Below are 24623 nucleotides of genomic sequence, written 5' to 3' on the forward strand. Positions count from 1 at the left end.
ACGTAGTACCAGGCGTGTCCCCCACTGTGAGGACGTAGTACCAGGCGTGTCCCCCACTGTGAGGACGTAGTACCAGGCGGTGTCCCCCACTGTGAGGACGTAGTACCAGGCGTGTCCCCCACTGTGAGGACGTAGTACCAGGCGTGTCCCCCACTGTGAGGACGTAGTACCAGGCGTGTACCCCACTGTGAGGACGTAGTACCAGGCGTGTACCCCACTGTGAGGACGTAGTACCAGGCGTGTCCCCCACTGTGAGGACGTAGTACCAGGCGTGTCCCCCACTGTGAGGACGTAGTATCAGGCGATGTACCCCACTGTGAGGACGTAGTACCAGGCGGTGTCCCCCACTGTGAGGACGTAGTACCAGGCGTAGTACCACTGTGAGGACGTAGTACCAGGCGGTGTCCCCCACTGTGAGGACGTAGTACCAGGCGTGTCCCCCACTGTGAGGACGTAGTACCAGGCGTGTCCCCCACTGTGAGGACGTAGTACCAGGCGTGTCCCCCACTGTGAGGACGTAGTACCAGGCGTAGTACCACTGTGAGGACGTAGTACCAGGCGGTGTCCCCCACTGTGAGGACGTAGTACCATGCGTAGTACCACTGTGAGGACGTAGTACCAGGCGTGTACCCCACTGTGAGGACGTGGTAACAGGCGTGTACCCCACTGTGAGGACGTAGTACCAGGCGTGTACCCCACTGTGAGGACGTAGTACCAGGCGTGTACCCCACTGTGAGGACGTAGTACCAGGCGTAGTACCACTGTGAGGACGTAGTACCAGGCAGTGTCCCCCACTGTGAGGACGTAGTACCAGGCGTGTACCCCACTGTGAGGACGTAGTACCAGGCGTGTACCCCACTGTGAGGACGTAGTACCAGGCGTGTACCCCACTGTGAGGACGTAGTACCAGGCGTAGTACCACTGTGAGGACGTAGTACCAGGCGTGTCCCCCACTGTGAGGACGTAGTACCAGGCGTGTCCCCCACTGTGAGGACGTAGTACCAGGCAGTGTCCCCCACTGTGAGGACGTAGTACCAGGCGTGTACCCCACTGTGAGGACGTAGTACCAGGCAGTGTCCCCCACTGTAAGGACGTAGTATCAGGCGTGTACCCCACTGTGAGGACGTAGTACCAGGCAGTGTCCCCCACTGTGAGGACGTAGTACCAGGCGTGTACCCCACTGTGAGGACGTAGTACCAGGCGTGTCCCCCACTGTGAGGACGTAGTACCAGGCGTGTCCCCCACTGTGAGGACGTAGTACCAGGCGTAGTACCACTGTGAGGACGTAGTACCAGGCGTAGTACCACTGTGAGGACGTAGTACCAGGCGTAGTACCACTGTGAGGACGTAGTACCAGGCGTGTCCCCCACTGTGAGGACGTAGTACCAGGCGTGTACCCCACTGTGAGGACGTAGTACCAGGCGTGTCCCCCACTGTGAGGACGTAGTACCAGGCGTGTCCCCCACTGTGAGGACGTAGTACCAGGCAGTGTCCCCCACTGTGAGGACGTAGTACCAGGCGTGTACCCCACTGTGAGGACGTAGTAACAGGCGTAGTACCACTGTGAGGACGTAGTACCAGGCAGTGTCCCCCACTGTGAGGACGTAGTACCAGGCGTGTACCCCACTGTGAGGACGTAGTACCAGGCGTGTACCCCACTGTGAGGACGTAGTACCAGGCGTGTACCCCACTGTGAGGACGTAGTAACAGGCGTAGTACCACTGTGAGGACGTAGTACCAGGCAGTGTCCCCCACTGTGAGGACGTAGTATCAGGCGTGTACCCCACTGTGAGGACGTAGTACCAGGCAGTGTCCCCCACTGTGAGGACGTAGTACCAGGCGTGTACCCCACTGTGAGGACGTAGTATCAGGCGTGTCCCCCACTGTGAGGACGTAGTACCAGGCGTGTACCCCACTGTGAGGACGTAGTACCAGGCGTGTCCCCCACTGTGAGGACGTAGTACCAGGCAGTGTACCCCACTGTAAGGACGTTTCGCTTAGCGGCATACCCCGCTGTGAGGACATATTACCAGGCGGTGTGTCCCCCTGTGAGGACGTAGTACCAGGCTGTGTACCCCGCTATGAGGACACTGTACGGCAGGGCATACCCCGCTATAAGGACACTGTACACGGCAGGGTGTATCTCGCTATAACGACACTGTACGGCAGGGCGTACCCCGCTATGAGGACACTGTACGGCAGGGTGTACCCCGCTATGAGGACACTGTACGGCAGAGCGTACCCCGCTATAAGGACACTGTACGGCAGGGCATACCCCGCTATAAGGACACTGTACACGTCAGGGTGTACCTCGCTATAACGACACTGTACGGCAGGGTGTACCTCGCTATAACGACACTGTACGGCAGGGTGTACCCCGCTATGAGGACACTGTACGGCAGAGCGTACCCCGCTATGAGGACACTGTACGGCAGGGCATACCCCGCTATAAGGACACTGTACACGGCAGGGTGTACCTCGCTATAACGACACTGTACGGCAGGGTGTACCCCGCTATGAGGACACTGTACGGCAGAGCGTACCCCGCTATAAGGACACTGTACGGCAGGGCGTACCCCGCTATAAGGACACTGTACACGGCAGGGTGTACCTCGCTATAACGACACTGTACGGCAGGGTGTACCCCGCTATGAGGACACTGTACGGCAGAGTGTACCCCGCTATGAGGACACTGTACGGCAGGGTGTACCCCGCTATAAGGACACTGTACAGCAGGGCGTACCCCGCTATAAGGACACTGTACGGCAGGGCGTACCCCGCTATGAGGACACTGTACGGCAGGGTGTACCTCGCTATAACGACACTGTACGGCAGGGTGTACCTCGCTATAACGACACTGTACAGCAGGGCGTACCCCGCTATGAGGACACTGTACGGCAGGGTGTACCCCGCTATAAGGACACTGTACAGCAGGGCGTACCCCGCTATGAGGACACTGTACAGCAGGGCGTACCCCGCTATGAGGACACTGTACGGCAGGGCGTACCCCGCTATGAGGACACTGTACCGCAGGGTGTACCTCGCTATAACGACACTGTACAGCAGGGCGTACCCCGCTATAAGGACACTGTACAGCAGGGCGTACCCCGCTATAAGGACACTGTACGGCAGGGCGTACCCCGCTATGAGGACACTGTACCGCAGGGTGTACCTCGCTATAGCGACACTGTACAGCAGGGCGTACCCCGCTATGAGGACACTGTACCGCAGGGCGTACCCCGCTATGAGGACACTGTACCACAGGGTGTACCTTGCTATAAGGACACTGTACGGCAGGGTGTACCCCGCTATGAGGACACTGTACAGCAGAGTGTACCCCGCTATAAGGACACTGTACGGCAGGGTGTACCCCGCTATAAGGACACTGTACGGCAGGGTGTACCCCGCTATAAGGACACTGTACGGCAGGGTGTACCCCGCTATAAGGACACTGTACGGCAGGGTGTACCTTGCTTTAAGGACACTGTACGGCAGGGTGTACCCCGCTATGAGGACACTGTACCGCAGGGTGTACCCCGCTGTGAGGACACTGTCCCGCACGGTGTACCCTGCTATAAGGACACTGTACGGCAGGGTGTACCCCGCTATAAGGACACTGTCCCGCAGGGTGTACCCCGCTGTGAGGACACTGTACGGCAGGGTGTACCCCGCTGTGAGGACACTGTACGGCAGGGTGTACCCCGCTGTGAGGACACTGTACGGCAGGGTGTACCCCGCTATGAGGACACTGTACCGCAGGGTGTACCCCGCTATGAGGACACTGTACCGCAGGGTGTACCCCGCTATGAGGACACTGTACCGCAGGGTGTACCCCGCTATGAGGACACTGTACCGCAGGGTGTACCCCGCTATGAGGACACTGTACCGCAGGGTGTACCCCGCTATGAGGACACTAGGAGTGCAGTCTGTGGTCACACTGTGCGTGTCCTGAGGGAGAGCAGGGAAAGCGCCATCAGCTAATAGAGTCACAGAGTTCATCACAATGAGAACCAGATCCCGGAACAGCAGAGCAATTAATCTCATTATCTCCTGATTCATTAAGTAGCACACGCCGCACGCAGCTCCGGAGGAAGGAAGCGCCCGAATTAGGCCACAAAGTTCTGCTGCAAAATGAGGTGAAGTGTCACAGTGTAGCACAGTCATGATCCCAGGGGCTACAGTGATACTCCTGCTGAGATACCTGCACACTGAGCACAGAGATACACCTGCTCAAATACCTGAGCACAGAGATACACCTGCTGAGATACCTGAGCACAGAGATACACCTGCTGAGATACCTGAGCACAGAGATACTCCTGCTGAGATACCTGCACACTGAGCACAGAGATACACCTGCTCAAATACCTGAGCACAGAGATACACCTGCTGAGATACCTGAGCACAGAGATACACCTGCTGAGATACCTGAGCACAGAGATACTCCTGCTGAGATACACCTGCTGAGGTACCTGAGAACAGAGATACACCTGCTGAGATACCTGAGAACAGAGATACACCTGCTGAGATACCTGAGCACAGAGATACACCTGCTGAGGTACCTGAGAACAGAGATACACCTGCTCAAATACCTGAGCACAGAGATACACCTGCTGAGATACCTGAGCACAGAGATACACCTGCTGAGATACCTGAGAACAGAGATACACCTGCTCAAATACCTGAGAACAGAGATACACCTGCTGAGATACCTGAGCACAGAGATGCACCTGCTCAAATACCTGAGCACAGAGATACACCTGCTGAGATACCTGAGCACAGAGATGCACCTGCAGAGATACACCTGCTGAGATACCTGAGAACAGAGATACACCTGCTCAAATACCTGAGCACAGAGATACACCTGCTCAGATACCTGAGCACAGAGATACACCTGCTGAGATACCTGAGCACAGAGATACACCTGCTGAGATACCTGAGCACAGAGATACACCTGCTGAGATACCTGAGCACAGAGATACACCTGCTGAGATACCTGAGCACAGAGATACACCTGCTGAGATACCTGAGCACAGAGATACACCTGCTGAGATACCTGAGCACAGAGATACACCTGCTGAGATACCTGAGCACAGAGATACACCTGCTGAGATACCTGAGCACAGAGATACACCTGCTGAGATACCTGAGAACAGAGATACACCTGCTCAAATACCTGAGAACAGAGATACACCTGCTGAGATACCTGAGCACAGAGATACACCTGCTCAAATACCTGAGAACAGAGATACACCTGCTGAGATACCTGAGCACAGAGATGCACCTGCTGAGATACCTGAGCACAGAGATACACCTGCTCAAATACCTGAGCACAGAGATACACCTGCTCAAATACCTGAGCACAGAGATGCACCTGCTGAGATACCTGAGCACAGAGATGCACCTGCTGAGATACCTGAGCACAGAGATGCACCTTCTCAAATACCTGAGCACAGAGATGCACCTGCTGAGATACATGAGCACAGAGATACTCCTGCTGAGATACCTGCTCAAATACCCGAGCACAGAGATACACCTGCTCAGATACCTGAGCACAGAGATACACCTGCTCAAATACCTGAGAACAGAGATACACCTGCTGAGATACCTGAGCACAGAGATACACCTGCTCAGATACCTGAGCACAGAGATACACCTGCAGAGATACACCTGCTGAGATACCTGTGCACTGACATACGCCTGCTGAGATACCGACACACTGGGTAGGCATCAGGTCACTCTCTGCATCCACATTCACTTCTCCTGATTCTGAGCCGCAGTATGCCTTAAACTCCAGTCGCCTCCAGAGCTGCACTCATAATGCTTCCCTAATTGTTTTTAGGAAAGAGGATCGTATAACTTTCACCTTCCACTGGTTCAGTGTCAGTGCATGGTGGGAGACGTGTATATACCAGGTAGTACACTCTGCTTTTCCCAGAATGCAGTTCTCTGTGCAGCTCGTGGTACAGAAGATGGCGATGTCGACCCATTTGGGAGCTGCGCTCACAGACATTATTCATTAAGGAGTCTGAAGGGATTTCATGAGGAATTATTATTTCTGTGTAAACGGATCAGCACCGGAGAAATAATGGAAAAGGCCGAGAGTCTCGCGTCCAGTGTATAAAGGGTCTATGTTCCTCAATGCCAGTCTGCGGCTTCTAAAGCTCACAGGATATTGTCGTGTATTAGAGAATGGATATGCGAAAGCATCTGGCCTTCTCCATGAGACTTGGTGCAGGGTCACTAAATGGCAGTTTTTGCCTCTTTTGTCTCTCCTGGGGTCTGTGCACTTCGGCCGCAGCGTCTGCACAATCTCTTACTTCCCGAGAAGGTGAGGAAGGAGATGATAAAGCCTCACATGGTACACAGATGGTCAGTGTTACCTGCAGCGCCACGTCCGGGGGGTTAATAGATGGTAGTTACCTGAGCCACAGCTTCACATGGAGGAGCGATCCGTTCCTTCCATGCAGGATTGTCATTATCTCTGCTGAGACCTGACACATTGTCACAAAGTGATTTATCTCCAGAAGGAAAAACTATTGCCGGGAAGTCATGTTTTATTCCAAACAATTCAGAAAAAAACAGCTAAAAATCTCAAAGCCAATTATTAATGAATATGACGGACAGAGCGAGGGGCGTAACAACGAGCAGCGATCCCACCAGCACTGGACTTTATGTACAACACACAGAAAGACCTGAGGTGACAGAGAAAGTACATTATATTTATTTATTTACTCACTTCTATATCACTGACATATTCCACAGCGCTGTACAGACATTCTCATCCCTTATATATCACTGACATATTCCACAGCGCTGTACAGACATTCTCATCACTGATATATCACTGACATATTCCACAGCGCTGTACAGACATTCTCATCCCTTATATATCACTGACATATTCCACAGCGCTGTACAGACATTCTCATCACTTATATATCACTGACATATTCCACAGCGCTGTACAGACATCCTCATCACTTATATATCACTGACATATTCCACAGCGCTGTACAGACATCCTCATCACTGATATATAACTGACATATTCCACAGCGCTGTACAGACATTCTCATCACTTCTATATCACTGACATATTCCACAGCGCTGTACAGACATTCTCATCACTTATATATCACTGACATATTCCACAGCGCTGTACAGACATTCTCATCTCTTATATATCACTGACATATTCCACAGCGCTGTACAGACATTCTCATCACTTATATATCACTGACATATTCCACAGCGCTGTACAGACATTCTCATCTCTTATATATCACTGACATATTCCACAGCGCTGTACAGACATTCTCATCCCTTATATATCACTGACATATTCCACAGCGCTGTACAGACATTCTCATCACTTATATATCACTGACATATTCCACAGCGCTGTACAGACATTCTCATCACTTATATATCACTGACATATCCCACAGCGCTGTACAGACATTCTCATCCCTTATATATCACTGACATATTCCACAGCGCTGTACAGACATTCTCATCACTTATATATCACTGACATATTCCACAGCGCTGTACAGACATTCTCATCCCTTATATATATCACTGACATATTCCACAGCGCTGTACAGACATTCTCATCCCTTATATATCACTGACATATTCCACAGCGCTGTACAGACATTCTCATCACTTATAACTGACATATTCCACAGCGCTGTACAGATATTCTCATCACTTATATATCACTGACATATTCCACAGCGCTGTACAGACGTTCTCATCACTAATATATCACTGACATATTCCACAGCGCTGTGCAGACATTCCCATCACTTATGGGCAGGGCTAAATGCGTCTTGGACGTGGGTAAGGCATGCCGAACCTGAACTATGGCTGAGTTGTGCCGGAAGCCACGGGCGTGGGTAAGCCTGGAGAGGGCAAAAAGACAAGTACGCTATGTTGTCTACACTGGTTTATTCATATTCTTCCAGCCCGCATGACCTATAACGCCAACGACTGAAAAGCTTGAGAAATTTCCCGGTGTGGATTCGGAATGTATCTGTTGAAGCAAGATGACCTCCAGCGCCCCATGGATCGAATAACGTGAGCGGGGACTTGGTGTTTCGAAGCTGACGATGCCGTCCCAATACGGAACGAGTGACCCGAAATGGCTCCTGGGTCGTACCCCAGACCTGCCGCCAGAGAGCGGATGTGGGACGTGAATTGGTTTGAAGTGAGGGGTTTGTTCTTGAAGGGCAGGAGCAGACTGTCAGGAGGCGCTGTCTGCAACAGGGACAATAATTTATTGAGGATCTGGACTGGACACCAATTATTCCGGGTAGGGAAATATTTAATTTCCGTGGATGGCCCTGTCTGGTTTGTTTTGGTTGACGGAATGCTGAGTACATAATAGTTATAGTGCCACGACAGTTGTTCTTTGCGAAGACCGCCGGGTCTCGGAGAGCTGCCAGTGAACTCTCCTGGCAGGAGGAAGCCGTAAAAACTTAGAACATGGCCGCTTGGATGACCGTGCTGGTCAAGGGCCAAAAAGGATCGCCGTCCAGGGCAGAAGAAAAATCCCTGAACAGCTTGCCGGACACCGGCTGTCTGCGGGTGGCAGCCTGTTTTGCATTTTCCTGTATTCCCCTGAGGGCCCCTTTGATGACCTGGTTGGACAAGATAGAAGAACAACCCGGATTACTGAGCATAAAATGGAGTTGAAGGCCTGCTAGGTATAATTTGATAGTATTATATGAGAGCTTTTGTTGGGAATGGCAGAAGGCTATGAACGCCAGTAAGTAAGATATTTCGTCGCGGCCGCCCTGAGAATAGAGAAGTCTAAATCTCTCAAACGCTTTCAACCCTGCTTTATAATTCCTGGACATATTTGGGGCTAATGATTGTGTTATGAGGTGTTTTGCTGTTGAGATCAGAGATTCTAATCCATCACTGGGGTGTTGTTTGCTGGGATTGTGGCACCCGTGGGGTCCGCGTCGGGCATCTCCTTGCGGGGCTTTGCCTGCTTTTAGAATGATAATGGCCGGAGACGCTTCTAGGAATCTGGGGGAAACATAAAGTAAACTGAATAACGTACCCGTGGGGATAGGATAAGGACCGTGAGACCCCTTGACCATCCGGGAGACTCCTAACTAAGAACCGAGCCCGGATGGCCTGGAGTGGGGTGTGGCGGACTCAATATGACATATGGCGTGGAAACAACAATGGCTAAATTGAAGGTCCAGTTGTCGCCCAGCATTTGGCTCATCCTGGCGGGACCCAGAGGCAAGATAAATGATGTGACATGTGACGATCCAGGTGACATACAACACTGAACTCGGCCTGGACGATCCAGGTGACATACAACACTGAACTCGGCCTGGACGATCCAGGTGACATACAACGTTAAAGTTGGCCTGGACGATCCAGGTGACATACAACGTTAAAGTTGGCCTGGACGATCCAGGTGACATACAACGTTAAAGTTGGCCTGGACGATCCAGGTGACATACAACGTTAAAGTTGGCCTGGACGATCCAGGTGACATACAACATTGAACTCGGCCTGGACGATCCAGGTGACATACAACATTAAAACTCGGCCTGGATGATCCAGGTGACATACAACGCAAAAGTTGGCCTGGACGATCCAGGTGACATACAACATTGAACTCGGCCTGGACGATCCAGGTGACATACAACGTTAAAGTTGGCCTGGACGATCCAGGTGACATACAACATTGAACTCGGCCTGGATGATCCAGGTGACATACAACGCAAAAGTTGGCCTGGACGATCCAGGTGACATACAACGTTAAAGTTGGCCTGGACGATCCAGGTGACATACAACATTGAACTCGGCCTGGACGATCCAGGTGACATACAACATTGAACTCGGCCTGGACGATCCAGGTGACATACAACATTGAACTCGGCCTGGACGATCCAGGTGACATACAACGTTAAAGTTGGCCTGGACGATCCAGGTGACATACAACATTGAACTCGGCCTGGACGATCCAGGTGACATACAACATTGAACTCGGCCTGGACGATCCAGGTGACATACAACATTGAACTCGGCCTGGACGATCCAGGTGACATACAACATTGAACTCGGCCTGGACGATCCAGGTGACATACAACGTTAAAGTTGGCCTGGACGATCCAGGTGACATACAACATTGAACTCGGCCTGGACGATCCAGGTGACATACAACATTGAACTCGGCCTGGACGATCCAGGTGACATACAACGTTAAAGTTGGCCTGGACGATCCAGGTGACATACAACATTGAACTCGGCCTGGACGATCCAGGTGACATACAACATTGAACTCGGCCTGGACGATCCAGGTGACATACAACATTGAACTCGGCCTGGACGATCCAGGTGACATACAACATTGAACTCGGCCTGGACGATCCAGGTGACATACAACGTTAAAGTTGGCCTGGACGATCCAGGTGACATACAACGTTAAAGTTGGCCTGGACGATCCAGGTGACATACAACGTTAAAGTTGGCCTGGACGATCCAGGTGACATACAACGTTGAACTCGGCCTGGACGATCCAGGTGACATACAACATTGAACTCGGCCTGGACGATCCAGGTGACATACAACATTGAACTCGGCCTGGACGATCCAGGTGACATACAACATTGAACTCGGCCTGGACGATCCAGGTGACATACAACGTTAAAGTTGGCCTGGACGATCCAGGTGACATACAACATTGAACTCGGCCTGGACGATCCAGGTGACATACAACATTGAACTCGGCCTGGACGATCCAGGTGACATACAACGTTAAAGTTGGCCTGGACGATCCAGGTGACATACAACATTGAACTCGGCCTGGACGATCCAGGTGACATACAACATTGAACTCGGCCTGGACGATCCAGGTGACATACAACATTGAACTCGGCCTGGACGATCCAGGTGACATACAACATTGAACTCGGCCTGGACGATCCAGGTGACATACAACGTTAAAGTTGGCCTGGACGATCCAGGTGACATACAACGTTAAAGTTGGCCTGGACGATCCAGGTGACATACAACGTTAAAGTTGGCCTGGACGATCCAGGTGACATACAACGCTAAAGTTGGCCTGGACGATCCAGGTGACATACAACATTAAACACGGCCTGGACGATCCAGGTGACGTACAACATTGATCTTGGCCTGAGTGGTCCAGGCGACAGATAATTTAATTATGCAGTATATGTGGTAACTAAACTGATCGCGCGCCACTGACGAATCTTCCCAGCCAAATCTGCGTTTGGAAAACGGGGAGCCTGCCACGCGCAATTTTGTACCCCTGGCACCTGCTGGCAGAGTGAATCCCTGCCTCCATGCCGAGACACAATTCTGACCTGCAGGGACCAAGTAGCTTACTGGCCCATGTGCTGTTGATTAATATATGTAAATACGCACACCAAAATTGCCCCTGACACAGGCTGGAAGCTGGGCTGCCGCAGCTTGGCGTAACGCCGGCAACAATGCCCACTGCTTCCCACCTGTGCCGCCTCTGCTATATAGCGTCTCTGCTGGGGCAATGATTTAATTATCCCTTTTTTTTTTTTTTTTAAACTGGGGCGGATATTTCCGAATGGACATGTGGCGCGCTCATGGCCGCTGCAGGGAGGGGAAGGGGGACCCCCGTGCCTGCGACCCTGCTAGGACTGGGATGTGCGGTCCCCAAGTGCGAGCCTGGAGTGGACGGACGTGTGTGCCTTTCAAGGGGAACCTAGACTTGTACTCTTTCCCTAACTAAACATAGCTACCCCCGACTGCCCATTTCCTGCCACCGTAGGAGCTCCGGAAGGCAGAGCGAGCGGTGGACGTGTACAGGAGGGTCATTTCTTCGGCGCTCGGCTGAACATGCCTGTGGAGGCCCGGCGGTCACGTGTGCGTTCCACCGTGAACCGCACGCCATCCGCGAGAAGGGGAGACCGACCCGTGGCCGCAAGTATACGGCACGCTCCATTGGACAAGTACTTACCTGGTGACAGACCGGAAAAACAGTTTAAGTATTGCACTATACCGTGTAGCGAACCGAAACTTTTGAAACAACCGTGATGCTTGCACGTGCCGGCAGCTGGATGTGGCTCCTCTTGAGAACGAAAACTTCTCTCAGGAATGTCGCACTGTGCAGAGAATCGTACTGAAGAGAAAAAACAGACGTGAAGCTTGCTGGGCAGCTAGGTGTGGCTCTTCCTACAGATGCAAGTGAGACACACCACCTGAGGGAAGGAATTGGCAGGTATATATAGGGAGCTAACGCCCTGCCCACAAATACAGGCTGAAATCAGCCTTAATACTTATATATCACTGACATATTCCACAGCGCTGTACAGACATTCTCATCACTTATATATCACTGACATATTCCACAGCGCTGTACAGACATTCTCATCACTTATATATCACTGACATATTCCACAGCGCTGTACAGACATTCTCATCACTTATATATCACTGACATATTCCACAGCGCTGTACAGACATTCCCATCACTTATATATCACTGACATATTCCACAGCGCTGTACAGACATTCCCATCACTTATATATCACTGACATATTCCACAGCGCTGTACAGACATTCCCATCACTTATATATCACTGACATATTCCACAGCGCTGTACAGACATTCTCATCTCTTATATATCACTGACATATTCCACAGCGCTGTACAGACATTCCCATCACTTATATATCACTGACATATTCCACAGCGCTGTACAGACATTCCCATCACTTATATATCACTGACATATTCCACAGCGCTGTACAGACATCCTCATCACTTATATATCACTGACATATTCCACAGCGCTGTACAGACATTCTCATCACTTATATATCACTGACATATTCCACAGCGCTGTCTCATCCCTTATATATCACTGAAATATTCCACAGCGCTGTACAGACATTCTCATCCCTTCTATATCACTGACATATTCCACAGCGCTGTACAGACATTCCCATCCCTTCTATATCACTGACATATTCCACAGCGCTGTACAGACATTCTCATCACTTATATATCACTGACATATTCCACAGCGCTGTACAGACATTCTCATCACTTATATATCACTGACATATTCCACAGCACTGTACAGACATTCTCATCACTTATATATCACTGACATATTCCACAGCGCTGTACAGACATTCTCATCACTTATATATCACTGACATATTCCACAGCACTGTACAGACATTCTCATCACTGATATATCACTGACATATTCCTCAGCGCTGTACAGACATTCTCATCACTTATATATCACTGACATATTCCACAGCGCTGTACAGACATTCTCATCACTTATATATCACTGACATATTCCACAGCGCTGTACAGACATTCTCATCACTTATATATCACTGACATATTCCATAGCGCTGTACAGACATTCCCATCACTTATATATCACTGACATATTCCACAGCGCTGTACAGACATTCCCATCACTTATATATCACTGACATATTCCACAGCGCTGTACAGACATTCTCATCTCTTATATATCACTGACATATTCCACAGCGCTGTACAGACATTCCCATCACTTATATATCACTGACATATTCCACAGCGCTGTACAGACATTCCCATCACTTATATATCACTGACATATTCCACAGCGCTGTACAGACATCCTCATCACTTATATATCACTGACATATTCCACAGCGCTGTACAGACATTCTCATCACTTATATATCACTGACATATTCCACAGCGCTGTACAGACATTCTCATCTCTTATATATCCCTGACATATTCCACAGCGCTGTACAGACATTCTCATCTCTTATATATCACTGACATATTCCACAGCGCTGTACAGACATTCTCATCACTTATATATCACTGACATATTCCACAGCGCTGTACAGACATTCTCATCTCTTATATATCACTGACATATTCCACAGCTCTGTACAGACATTCTCATCACTTATATATCCCTGACATATTCCACAGCGCTGTACAGACATTCTCATCACTTATATATCACTGACATATTCCACAGCGCTGTACAGACATTCTCATCACTTATATATCACTGACATATTCCACAGCGCTGTACAGACATTCTCATCACTTATATATCACTGACATATTCCACAGCGCTGTACAGACATTCTCATCTCTTATATATCACTGACATATTCCACAGCGCTGTACAGACATTACCATCCCTTATACATCACTGACATATTCCACAGCGCTGTACAGACATTCTCATCACTTATATATCACTGACATATTCCACAGCGCTGTACAGACATTCTCATCACTTATATATCACTGACATATTCCACAGCGCTGTACAGACATTCTCATCACTTATATATCACTGACATATTCCACAGCGCTGTACAGACATTACCATCACTTATACATTTGCAAGAAAAAGTATGTGAACCCTTTGGAATGATATGGATTTCTGCACAAATTGGTCATAAAATGTGATCTGATCTTCATCTAAGTCACAACAATAGACAATCACAGTCGGCTTAAACTAATAACACACAAAGAGTTAAATGTTACCGTGTTTTTATTGAACACACCATGTAAACATTCACAGTGCAGGTGGAGAAAGTATGTGAACCCTTGGATTTAATAACTGGTTGAACCTCCTTTGGCAGCAATAACTTCCACCAAACCTTTCCTGTAGTTGCAGATCAGACGTGCACAACGGTCAGGAGTAATTCTTCACCATTCCTCTTTAGGCCTCATGCACACGACCGTTGTTGTGTTCCGTTCCGCAAAATGAGGTTCTGTTGTTCCGTGATCTGTTTCCATTTTTGTTTCCGTGTGTCTTCCTTTATTTTTGGAGGATCACCAGACATAAAGGAAAGTAAAAAAAAATCTAAGACAGGTTTGCCATGCAAATGATAGGAAAAAAACTGATGCGGACACTGATGACAATCTTGTGTGCCTCTGTGTTTTTTAGCGGTCCCATTGACTTGAATGGGTCCGCGAACCGTTTTCCGCGAAAATAATAGAACAGGTTATATTTTTTTGAAGGACTGGAACCACGGATCACAGACGCGGATGACAAACGGTGCATTAGCCGAGTTTTCAACGGACCCATTGAAAGTCAATAGGTCCGCAGAAAATCACGAAAAGCGGAACAACGGACACGGAATAAAACAACGTTCGTGTGCATGAGGCCTTATAGAACTGTTTCAGTTCAGCAATATTCTTGGGATGTCTGATGTGACGCGCTTTCTTGAGGTCATGCCCCAGCATCTCCATCGGGTTGAGGTCAGGACTCTGACTGGGCCACTCCAGAAGGCGGATTTTCTTCTGTTTAAGCCATTCTGTTGTTGATTTACTTCTATGCTTTGGGTCGTTGTCCTGTTGCAACACCCATCTTCTGTTGAGCTTCAGCTGGTGGACAGATGGTCTTAAGTTCTCCTGCAAAATGTCTTGATAAACTTGTCAATTCATTTTTCCTTCGATGATAGCAATCCGTCCAGGCCCTGACGCAGCAAAGCAGCCCCAAACCATGATGCCCCCACCACCATACTTCACATTCGGGATGAGGTTTTGAGGTTGGTGTGCTGTGCCTCTTTTTCTCCACACATAGTGTTGTGTGTTTCTTCCAAACAACTCCACTTTGGTTTCATCTGTCCACAGAATATTTTGCCAGTACTGCTGTGGAACATCCAGGTGCACTTGTGAAAACTGTAAACGTGCAGCAATGTTTTTTTGGACAGCAGTGGCTTCCTCTGTGGTATCCTCTCATGAAATCCATTCTTGTTTAGTGTTTTACGTATCATAGATTCGCTAACTTGGATGTTAGCATATGCCAGAGACTTTTGTAAGTCTTTAGCTGACACTCTAGGATTCTTCTTCACCTCATTGAGCAGTCTGTGCTGTGCTCTTGCAGTCATCTTTACAGGACGGCCACTCCTAGGGAGAGTAGCAGCAGTGCTGAACGTCCTCCATTTATAGACAATGTGTCTTACCGTGGACTGATGAACAGCAAGGCTTTTGGAGATACTTTCATAACCCTTTCCAGCTTTATGCAAGTCAACAATTCTTCATCGTAGGTCTTCTGAGAGCTCTTTTGTGCGAGGCATCATTCACATCAGGCAATGCTTCTTGTGAAAAGCAAACCCAGAACTAGTGTGTGTTTTTTATAGGGCAGGGCAGCTGTGACCAACACCTCCAATTAGCTCTTGGAGATGTCATTAGTCTAGGGGTTCACATACTTTTACCACCAGCACTGTGAATGTTTACATGGTGTGTTCAATATAAACATGGCAACATTTAACTCTTTGTGTGTTATTAGTTTAAGCCGACTGTGATTGTCTATTGTTATGACTTAGATGAGGATCAGATCACATTTTATAACCAATTTGTGCAGAAATCCATATCATTCCAAAGGGTTCTCATACTTTTTCTTGCAACTGTATATACAGCGCTGTGGTATAAACTGGCGCTATACGGTATTATATTCAGGCGGATGCTGTAGCTTATCCTCTATATGGATAGATATGTATATACGGCGCTGTGGTATAAGCTGGCGCTATACGGTATTATATTCAGGCGGATGCTGTAGATTATCCTGCTCTATATGGATAGATATGTGTATACAGCGCTGTGGTATAAGATGGCGCTATATGGTATTATATTCAGGTGGATGCTGTAGATTATCCTCCTCTATATGGATAGATATGTATATACAGCGCTGTGGTATAAGATGGCGCTATACGGTATTATATTCAGGCGGATGCTGTAGATTATCCTCCTCTCTGGATGCTCCTCGCTGCGGCACTCTACGGCCATGTCTCTGATAAATGCCGCCATATCCAGACTGAGTCGGTGGCTGGGATCCAGGAGCCAGATCTGATCTCTGTGTGACCCTCAGTCACTGACATGGGGCCAGCTCCATTGTGGAGGAAATTGTCATCCTCCTCCTGCCGGAGCGAGCGGCTCCTTGACAGCAGCAAATGAAGTCGTCTTCCCAGCAGATGGTGGACGCTTCATCAAAAGTTACATTACAGAATTGGATTGTGGAGAGCGTGCCAACAAAGCAAGGGCAAAGTGGTGCTCGACCTCGCAGCCGTGGAGGCGGCCAGCAGTACTGCTGTACATCGGGGGACGCTAAGGAATCCTCTGCCAAGACCTGATGGCTGCACTCACGTATTTAAGGGGCACCCACCCCACACTCCAGCTGACTGCATCTCAGGGGCACATATGGACATTCTCATCTGGGTGGTGCAGTCTGATATTACTCATGTGGTCTGCTCACCTCTCATAGTCTAGGAGCGCCTGTCCCTTTAAGTGTGACATTCAGGCCTGGTCTACACAGGGACCAACATGTGTCTGGATACAGGGACCTCGCCGTGTGCAGACACCAGCCTCATAATGATAACCGTGGAACATCTGGGCTGGTTGGAGGCTGGAGGGGTTAATCATGATGAACTCGATCAGGAGACATTATAGGAAGAAGCCTACAACGTTCTCACAGTTAGTTCTCCAGGTTTTGTGGTTCTCCTAGGTGTGCAGTTGTCACAGTTCTCCTGGTTGTGTGTTTCTCATGGTTCTCCTAGGTGTGCAGTTCTCACAGTTGGTTCTCCAGGTTCTGTGGTTCTCCTATGTGTGCAGTTGTCACAGTTCTCCAGGTTCTGTGGTTCTCCTAGGTCTGCAGTTGTCACAGTTCTCCAGGTTCTGTGGTTTTCCTATGTGTGCAGTTGTCACAGTTCTCCAGGTTCTGTGGTTCTCCTAGGTCTGCAGTTGTCACAGTTCTCCAGGTTCTGTGGTTCTCCTATGTGTGCAGTTGTCACAGTTCTCCTGGTTGTGTGTTTCTCATGGTTCTCCTAGGTGTGCAGTTCTCACAGTTAGTTCTCCAGGTTGTGTGGTTCTCCTAGGTCTGCAGTTCTCACAGTTCTCCAGTTTGTGTGGTTCTCCTAGGTGTGAAGTTCTCACAGTTAGTTCTCCGGGTTTTGTGGTTCTCCTAGGTGTGCAGTTGTCACAGTTCTCCTGGTTGTGTGTTTCTCATGGTTCTCCTAGGTGTGCAGTTCTCACAGTTAGTTCTCCAGGTTGTGTGGTTCTCCTAGGTCTGCAGTTCTCACAGTTCTCCAGGTTGTGTGGTTCTCCTAGGTGTGCAGTTCTCACAGTTAGTTCTCCAGGTTCTGTTATTCTCCTAGGTCTGCAGTTGTCACAGTTCTCCAGGTTCTGTGGTTCTCCTATGTGTGCAGTTGTCACAGTTCTCCAGGTTCTGTGGTTCTCCTAGGTCTGCAGTTGTCACAGTTCTCCAGGTTCTGTGGTTCTCCTATGTGTGCAGTTGTCACAGTTCTCCTGGTTGTGTGTTTCTCATGGTTCTCCTAGGTGTGCAGTTCTCACAGTTAGTTCTCCAGGTTGTGTGGTTCTCCTAGGTCTGCAGTTGTCACAGTTCTCCAGGTTGTGTGGTTCTCCTAGGTGTGCAGTTGTCACAGTTAGTTCTCCAGGTTGTGTGGTTCTCCTAGGTCTGCAGTTGTCACAGTTAGTTCTCCAGGTTGTGTGGTTCTCCTAGGTCTGCAGTTGTCACAGTTCTCCAGGTTGTGTGGTTCTCCTAGGTCTGCAGTTCTCACAGTTGGTTCTCCAGGTTCTGTGGTTCTCCTAGGTGTGCAGTTATCACAGTTCTCCAGGTTCTGTGGTTCTCCTAGGTCTGCAGTTGTCACAGTTCTCCAGGTTCTGTGGTTCTCCTAGGTCTGCAGTTGTCACAGTTCTCCAGGTTCTGTGGTTGTTGCAGATTTCATAGAGGAGCTGTGGTTTTCTGGATGTACTGTGCGATCTATGGTGGGTTCTGGAGGATGAGGGGAGCTGTGATCTTCACAGAGTCCAGGGGGATCTTTCATACATTTTCAGAACCATGGCTTTTGTGCTTTTCCTGCAGAATACAGACTCCACCACTTCCACCTCATAGGACACACCTGGGCTTCACAATGTGGCTGATTGTGCTGTTTCCCCAGGTCCCTTGTGTGTCCTTGCAGCCGACCTTTCTGGGATATTCCAGGTGCTGCCCCCTCCCCCACATCCTTGGGTACCTCGGACCTCCTCAATGTGGGGGGGGGGGGGGGGGTTGCCAGATTTTTGCCTCCTCTGGTAAGTAACTAATGGCCCCAGAAGTCGGACTGGTAATCTCCAGCTTTGATCATTAATGCCTTTCATGTGCTCACTGATCAATGCCGGGATATAACCACTGCGTCTCCCGTGGCCCCCTCCCCATTAATGGACATGAAAGCTTTTACAGCCATTTAGAACCATTGATTGTTAATGTGAAGAAACTTTACACTCCAGCGTGTATGTGCCCCCTCGCCAATCCCAGATATTCCAAGCCCATTACTAATCTGTTATCCCAGATTTAACCCCATCAGCTCCTTCCATTTAATTTGTAATCTGCTGCGCCACTTATTTAATGTTATATAAACAAGATATTCTGGCCCTGATGAGAACGCTGACCACAGCACGGCGACACTGACCACAGCACGGCGAGGCTGACCACAGCACGGCGAGGCTGACCACAGCACGGCGAGGCTGACCACAGCACGGGGACGCTGACCACAGCACGGGGACGCTGACCACAGCACGGGGACGCTGACCACAGCACGGCGACGCTGACCACAGCACGGCGACGCTGACCACAGCACGGCGACTCTGACCACAGCACGGCGACTCTGACCACAGCACGGCGACTCTGACCACAGCACGGCGACTCTGACCACAGCACGGCGACGCTGACCACAGAACGGCGACGCTGACCACAGCACTGCCTATCATACAGAACACTGACTAGAACACAGACCGCAATACTGCCTATCATACAGAACAGAACACTGACTATAAGTCTTTTGGGTTGGAGAAGTTGGGACTCAGTTCCTGGCTTATAAGACCAATCAGGGAGGAGGGCTGTGATCTGTGATGGAGAAGGAGGGCTGTGATCTGTGATGGAGGAGGAGGGCTGTGATCTGTGATGGAGGAGGAGGGCTGTGATCTGTGATAGAGGAGGAGGGCTGTGATCTGTGATGGAGGAGGAGGGCTGTGATGGAGGAGGAGGGCTGTGATGGAGGAGGAGGGCTGTGATCTGTGATAGAGGAGGAGGGCTGTGATCTATGATGAGGAGGGCTGTGATGTATGATGGAGGAGGAGCATTGTGATCTATGATGGAGGAGGAGCAACATGATTTGTTATAAGGAGGAGTGCTGGGATGTAGGATGGATAGACCACAATAATGCCTATCATACAGAACACTGACTATGACACAGACCACAATACTGCCTATCATACAGAACACTGACTATAACACAGACCTCAATACTGCCTATCATACAGAACAGAACACTGACTATAAGTCTTTTGGGTTGGAGAAGTTGGGACTCAGTTCCTGGCTTATAAGACCAATCAGGGAGGAGGGCTGTAATCTATGATGGAGGAGGAGGGCTGTGATCTGTGATGGAGGAGGAGGGCTGTGATCTGTGATGGAGGAGGAGGGCTGTGATCTGTGATGGAGGAGGAGGGCTGTGATCTGTGATGGGGAGTAGGGCTCTTATCTATGATGAGGAAGATGGCTGTAATCTATGATGAGGAGGAGGACTGTGTTCTATGATGATGAGGAGGACTGTTCTATGATGAGGAGGAGGGCTGTGATCTGTGATAGAGGAGGAGGGCTGTGATCTGTGATAGAGGAGGAGGGCTGTGATCTGTGATAGAGGAGGAGGGCTGTGATCTGTGATAGAGGAGGAGGGCTGTGATCTGTGATGGAGGAGGAGGGCTTTGATCTTTGATGGAGGAGGGCAGTGATCTGTGATGATGGAGGAGGGCTGTGATCTATGATGGGGGAAGAGGGCTGTGGTCTATGATGGGGGAGGAGGTCTGTGATCTATGATGGGGGAGGAGGCCTGTGATCTAGGATGGGGAGGAGGGGGTTTGTGATCCATGATAGGGGAGTGCTGTGATCTATGATGGGGAGGCCTCTGATTTATGATGCGGAGCTCTGTGATCTAGGAAGAGGAGGAGGCCTGTGATCTATGATGGAGGAGGAGGGCTGTGATCTATGTTGGGGAGGAGGGCTGTGGTCTATGATGGGAGAGGAAGGCTGTGATCTATGATGAGGAGCGCTGTGATCTATGATGAGAAGGAGGGCTGTGATGGAGGAGGAGGGCTGTGATCTCTGATGAGGAGAAAAGCTGTGATGTATGGTGGAGGAAGAGGGCTGTGATCTATGATGGGGAGTAGGGCTCTTATCTATGATGAGGAAGATGGCTGTAATCTATGATGAGGAGGAGGACTGTTCTATGATGAGGAGGAGGGCTGTGATCTATGATGAGGAGAAAATCTGTGATGTATGGTGGAGGAAGAGGGCTGTGATCTATGATGGGGAGTAGGGCTCTTATCTATGATGAGGAAGATGGCTGTAATCTATGATGAGGAGGAGGACTGTGTTCTATGATGATGATGAGGAGGAGGACTGTTCTATGAGGAGGAGGGCTATGATCTATGATGAGGAGTGCTTTGATATGTGATGAGGAGAAGGGATGTGATCTATGATGAGGAGGAGGGCTGTGATATGTGATGAGGAGAAGGGATGTGATCTATGATGAGGAGGAGGGCTGTGATATGTGATGAGGAGGAGGACTGTTCTATGATGAGGAGGAGGACTGTTCTATGATGAGGAGGAGGGCTGTGATCTGTGATGAGGAGGAGGGATGTGATCTATAATGGAATAGGAGGGCTGTGATCTATAAGAAAGAGGAGCACTGTGATCTATGACGAGGATCGCTGTAATCTATGATAGTGAGTAGGGCTCTGATCTATGATGAGGAGGGCTGTGATGAGGAGGAGGACTGTTCTATGATGAGGAGGAGGGCTGTGATCTATGATGGAAGAGAAGGACTGTCATCTATGATGAGGAGGTCTGTGATCTATGATGCGGAGGACGACTGTGATCTATGATGAGGAGGAGGAATGTGATCTATGATGAGGAGGAGGACTGTGATCTATGATGAGGACTGTGATCTATGACGAGGAGAAGGACTGTCATCTATGATGAGGAGGTCTATGATCTATGATGAGGAGGAGGATTGTGATCTATGATGAGGACTGTGATCTATGATGAGGAAGAGGGCTGTGATCTATGATGAGGACTGTGATCTATGATGAGGAAAAGGGCTGTGATCTATGATGAGGAGGGCTGTGATGTATGATGGAGGAGGAGCATTGTGATCTATGATGGAGGAGGAGCAACATGATTTGTTATCAGGAGGAGTGCTGGGATCTTGGATGGAGAGGAGGGCTATGATCTAGGATGGAGGAGGAGAGGGGTTGTTGTCTGTGACAGTGGAGAGCTGTGATCTGTCATCTTTGAGGAGATCTCCAGTCTGTGACTAATGAGCGCGCTCTATACCTGTTGTTGTTTTATCTTTTGTAGTAAAGTTATTTTTTGGCACGGAGTAAATGAGGGTAAATTCCGCTCCATTTCCTTTCATGACAAGGAATCTCATTGAAATTCCGATGGAGCGTTTGTGGATAAATGTAATTACTTCAGAACTAAATGGAAATAAATATGACTTTAGATTTTAAAATAAAGACACGGAAAATAGACGGAACGCCAAATTACTATTTTATTCCGATATACGTGTTGCAGGAACGCTGGGCAGACAACAGCGGGGGAGGGGGCTATTATCACAGGAACATTCCACTATTCCAGCATTTGAGGTGGATCATCCAATAATCCAGCTCCTTACAGAACTGCAACATAATCTGAAATCAGGAGACAAAAACTGAAATCTGAGCCGAGAGACTCCATTGTGAGGCTTCTGAAGTGACGGCAGCTGATTTCTTGTTCCTTTCCAAATCTGTGTCTTCTGATAATCCAGAATCATCTCATTCTTAGGTCCTGTAAGCGTCAGATTAAAGGTTGTTTACTGCTTGTAGTGACATTACAGATGCTCTGTAACCCATGTACTCACAGACACATCCCTTTTCTGCCTCAGATCTCGTCTTGCACATTTTATGGCCGACTGTCAGCCGGACCCGCGATCGGTGAGCAGATGCCTGAAGGAGAACTACGCCGAGTGTCTGCTGGCCTACTCCGGCCTCATCGGTAGGAACCCACAGTGACACACATGCAGCAGATACATTGTTGCACATTAAATGCTTACATTGTGTTATAGAGCAGGAGGAGCTGAGCAGATTATATATAAAGAGAACCTGTCACCGTGTAATCTGCAGGCAGCGTGTTATAGAGCAGGAGGAGCTGAGCAGATTATATATAGAGAACCTGTCACTGTGTAATCTGCAGGCAGTGTGTTATAGAGCAGAAGGAGCTGAGCAGATTATATATACAGAGAACCTGTCATCATGTAACCTGCAGGCAGCGTGTTATAGAGCAGGAGGAGCTGAGCAGATTATATATAGAGAACCTGTCACTGTGTAATCTGCAGGCAGTGTGTTATAGAGCAGGAGGAGCTGAGCAGATTATATATAAAGAGAACCTGTCACCATGTAATCTGCAGGCAGTGTGTTATAGAGCAGGAGGAGCTGAGCAGGTTATATAAAGAGAACCTGTCACCGTGAAATCTGCAGGCAGCGTGTTATAGAGCAGGAGGAGCTGAGCAGATTATATATAAAGAGAACCTGTCACCGTGTAATCTGCAGGCAGAGTGTTATAGAGCAGGAGGAGCTGAGCAGATTATATATAAAGAGAACCTGTCACCATGTAATCTGCAGGCCGCGTGTTATAGAGCAGGAGGAGCTGAGCAGATTATATATAAAGAGAACCCATCACCGTGTAATCTGCAGGCAGTGTGTTATAGAGCAGGAGGAGCTGAGCAGATTATATATAAAGAGAACCTGTCACCATGTAATCTGCAGGCAGCGTGTTATAGAGCAGGAGGAGCTGAGCAGATTATATATAAAGAGAACCTATCACCGTGTAATCTGCAGGCAGTGTGTTATAGAGCAGGAGGAGCTGAGCAGATTATATATAAAGAGAACCTGTCACCATGTAATCTGCAGGCAGCGTGTTATAGAGCAGGAGGAGCTGAGCAGATTATATATATAAAGAGAACCTGTCACTGTGTAATCTGCAGGCAGTGTGTTATAGAGCAGGAGGAGCTGAGCAGATTATATATAAAGAGAACCCATCACCATGTAATCTGCATTAGAGTATTGTCTGACAGGTGGACGTTGCAGGGACAGACATTGATCTCCCAGGTCCAGGGGATGAGGCTCACTTGCTGTTTGTGTGGTTACAGGCACCGGGATCACCCCGAATTACATAGAGTCCAGCAGCCTCAGCGTGTCCCCCTGGTGCGACTGCAGCAACAGCGGAAACTACCTTGACGACTGCTTGAAATTCTTAAACTTCTTCAAGGATAACATCTGCCTCAGTAAGTAGCAGCGAGCGGATCTACCTGCAGCCGTTACTGCAGTACTAATTAATAGCTAATAATACCGCCAGCCCCCGGCGCTCGTTACTCAGCCGCTCCTTTACAGTTAAGACACATTTTACCTAATGGAAATCAATTCAGACGACTCAAAGCCTCACCGAGGAAAACCATCGCTCTGATGCGCTCCACTAAATCCACTACGACTTGATTTGGTTTCGCTTTTTCT

The 24623-nt window shown here is 49.1% G+C and overlaps 1 protein-coding gene across 1 annotated transcript in view; it reads left to right on the forward strand.

Annotated features, from left to right (window-relative positions):
* Positions 1-24623, forward strand: part of GFRA1 (GDNF family receptor alpha 1) — a 161776-nt gene that overhangs the window by 117694 nt on the left and 19459 nt on the right. The window contains exons 5-6 of the mRNA XM_040434699.1: positions 23000-23109; positions 24263-24397. Coding sequence (XP_040290633.1) covers positions 23000-23109; positions 24263-24397 — 245 coding nt within the window. The remainder of the gene's footprint in view (positions 1-22999; positions 23110-24262; positions 24398-24623) is intronic.

Source organism: Bufo bufo, chromosome 6 (genome assembly GCF_905171765.1).
Source record: "Bufo bufo chromosome 6, aBufBuf1.1, whole genome shotgun sequence".
Lineage (NCBI taxonomy): Eukaryota > Metazoa > Chordata > Amphibia > Anura > Bufonidae > Bufo > Bufo bufo.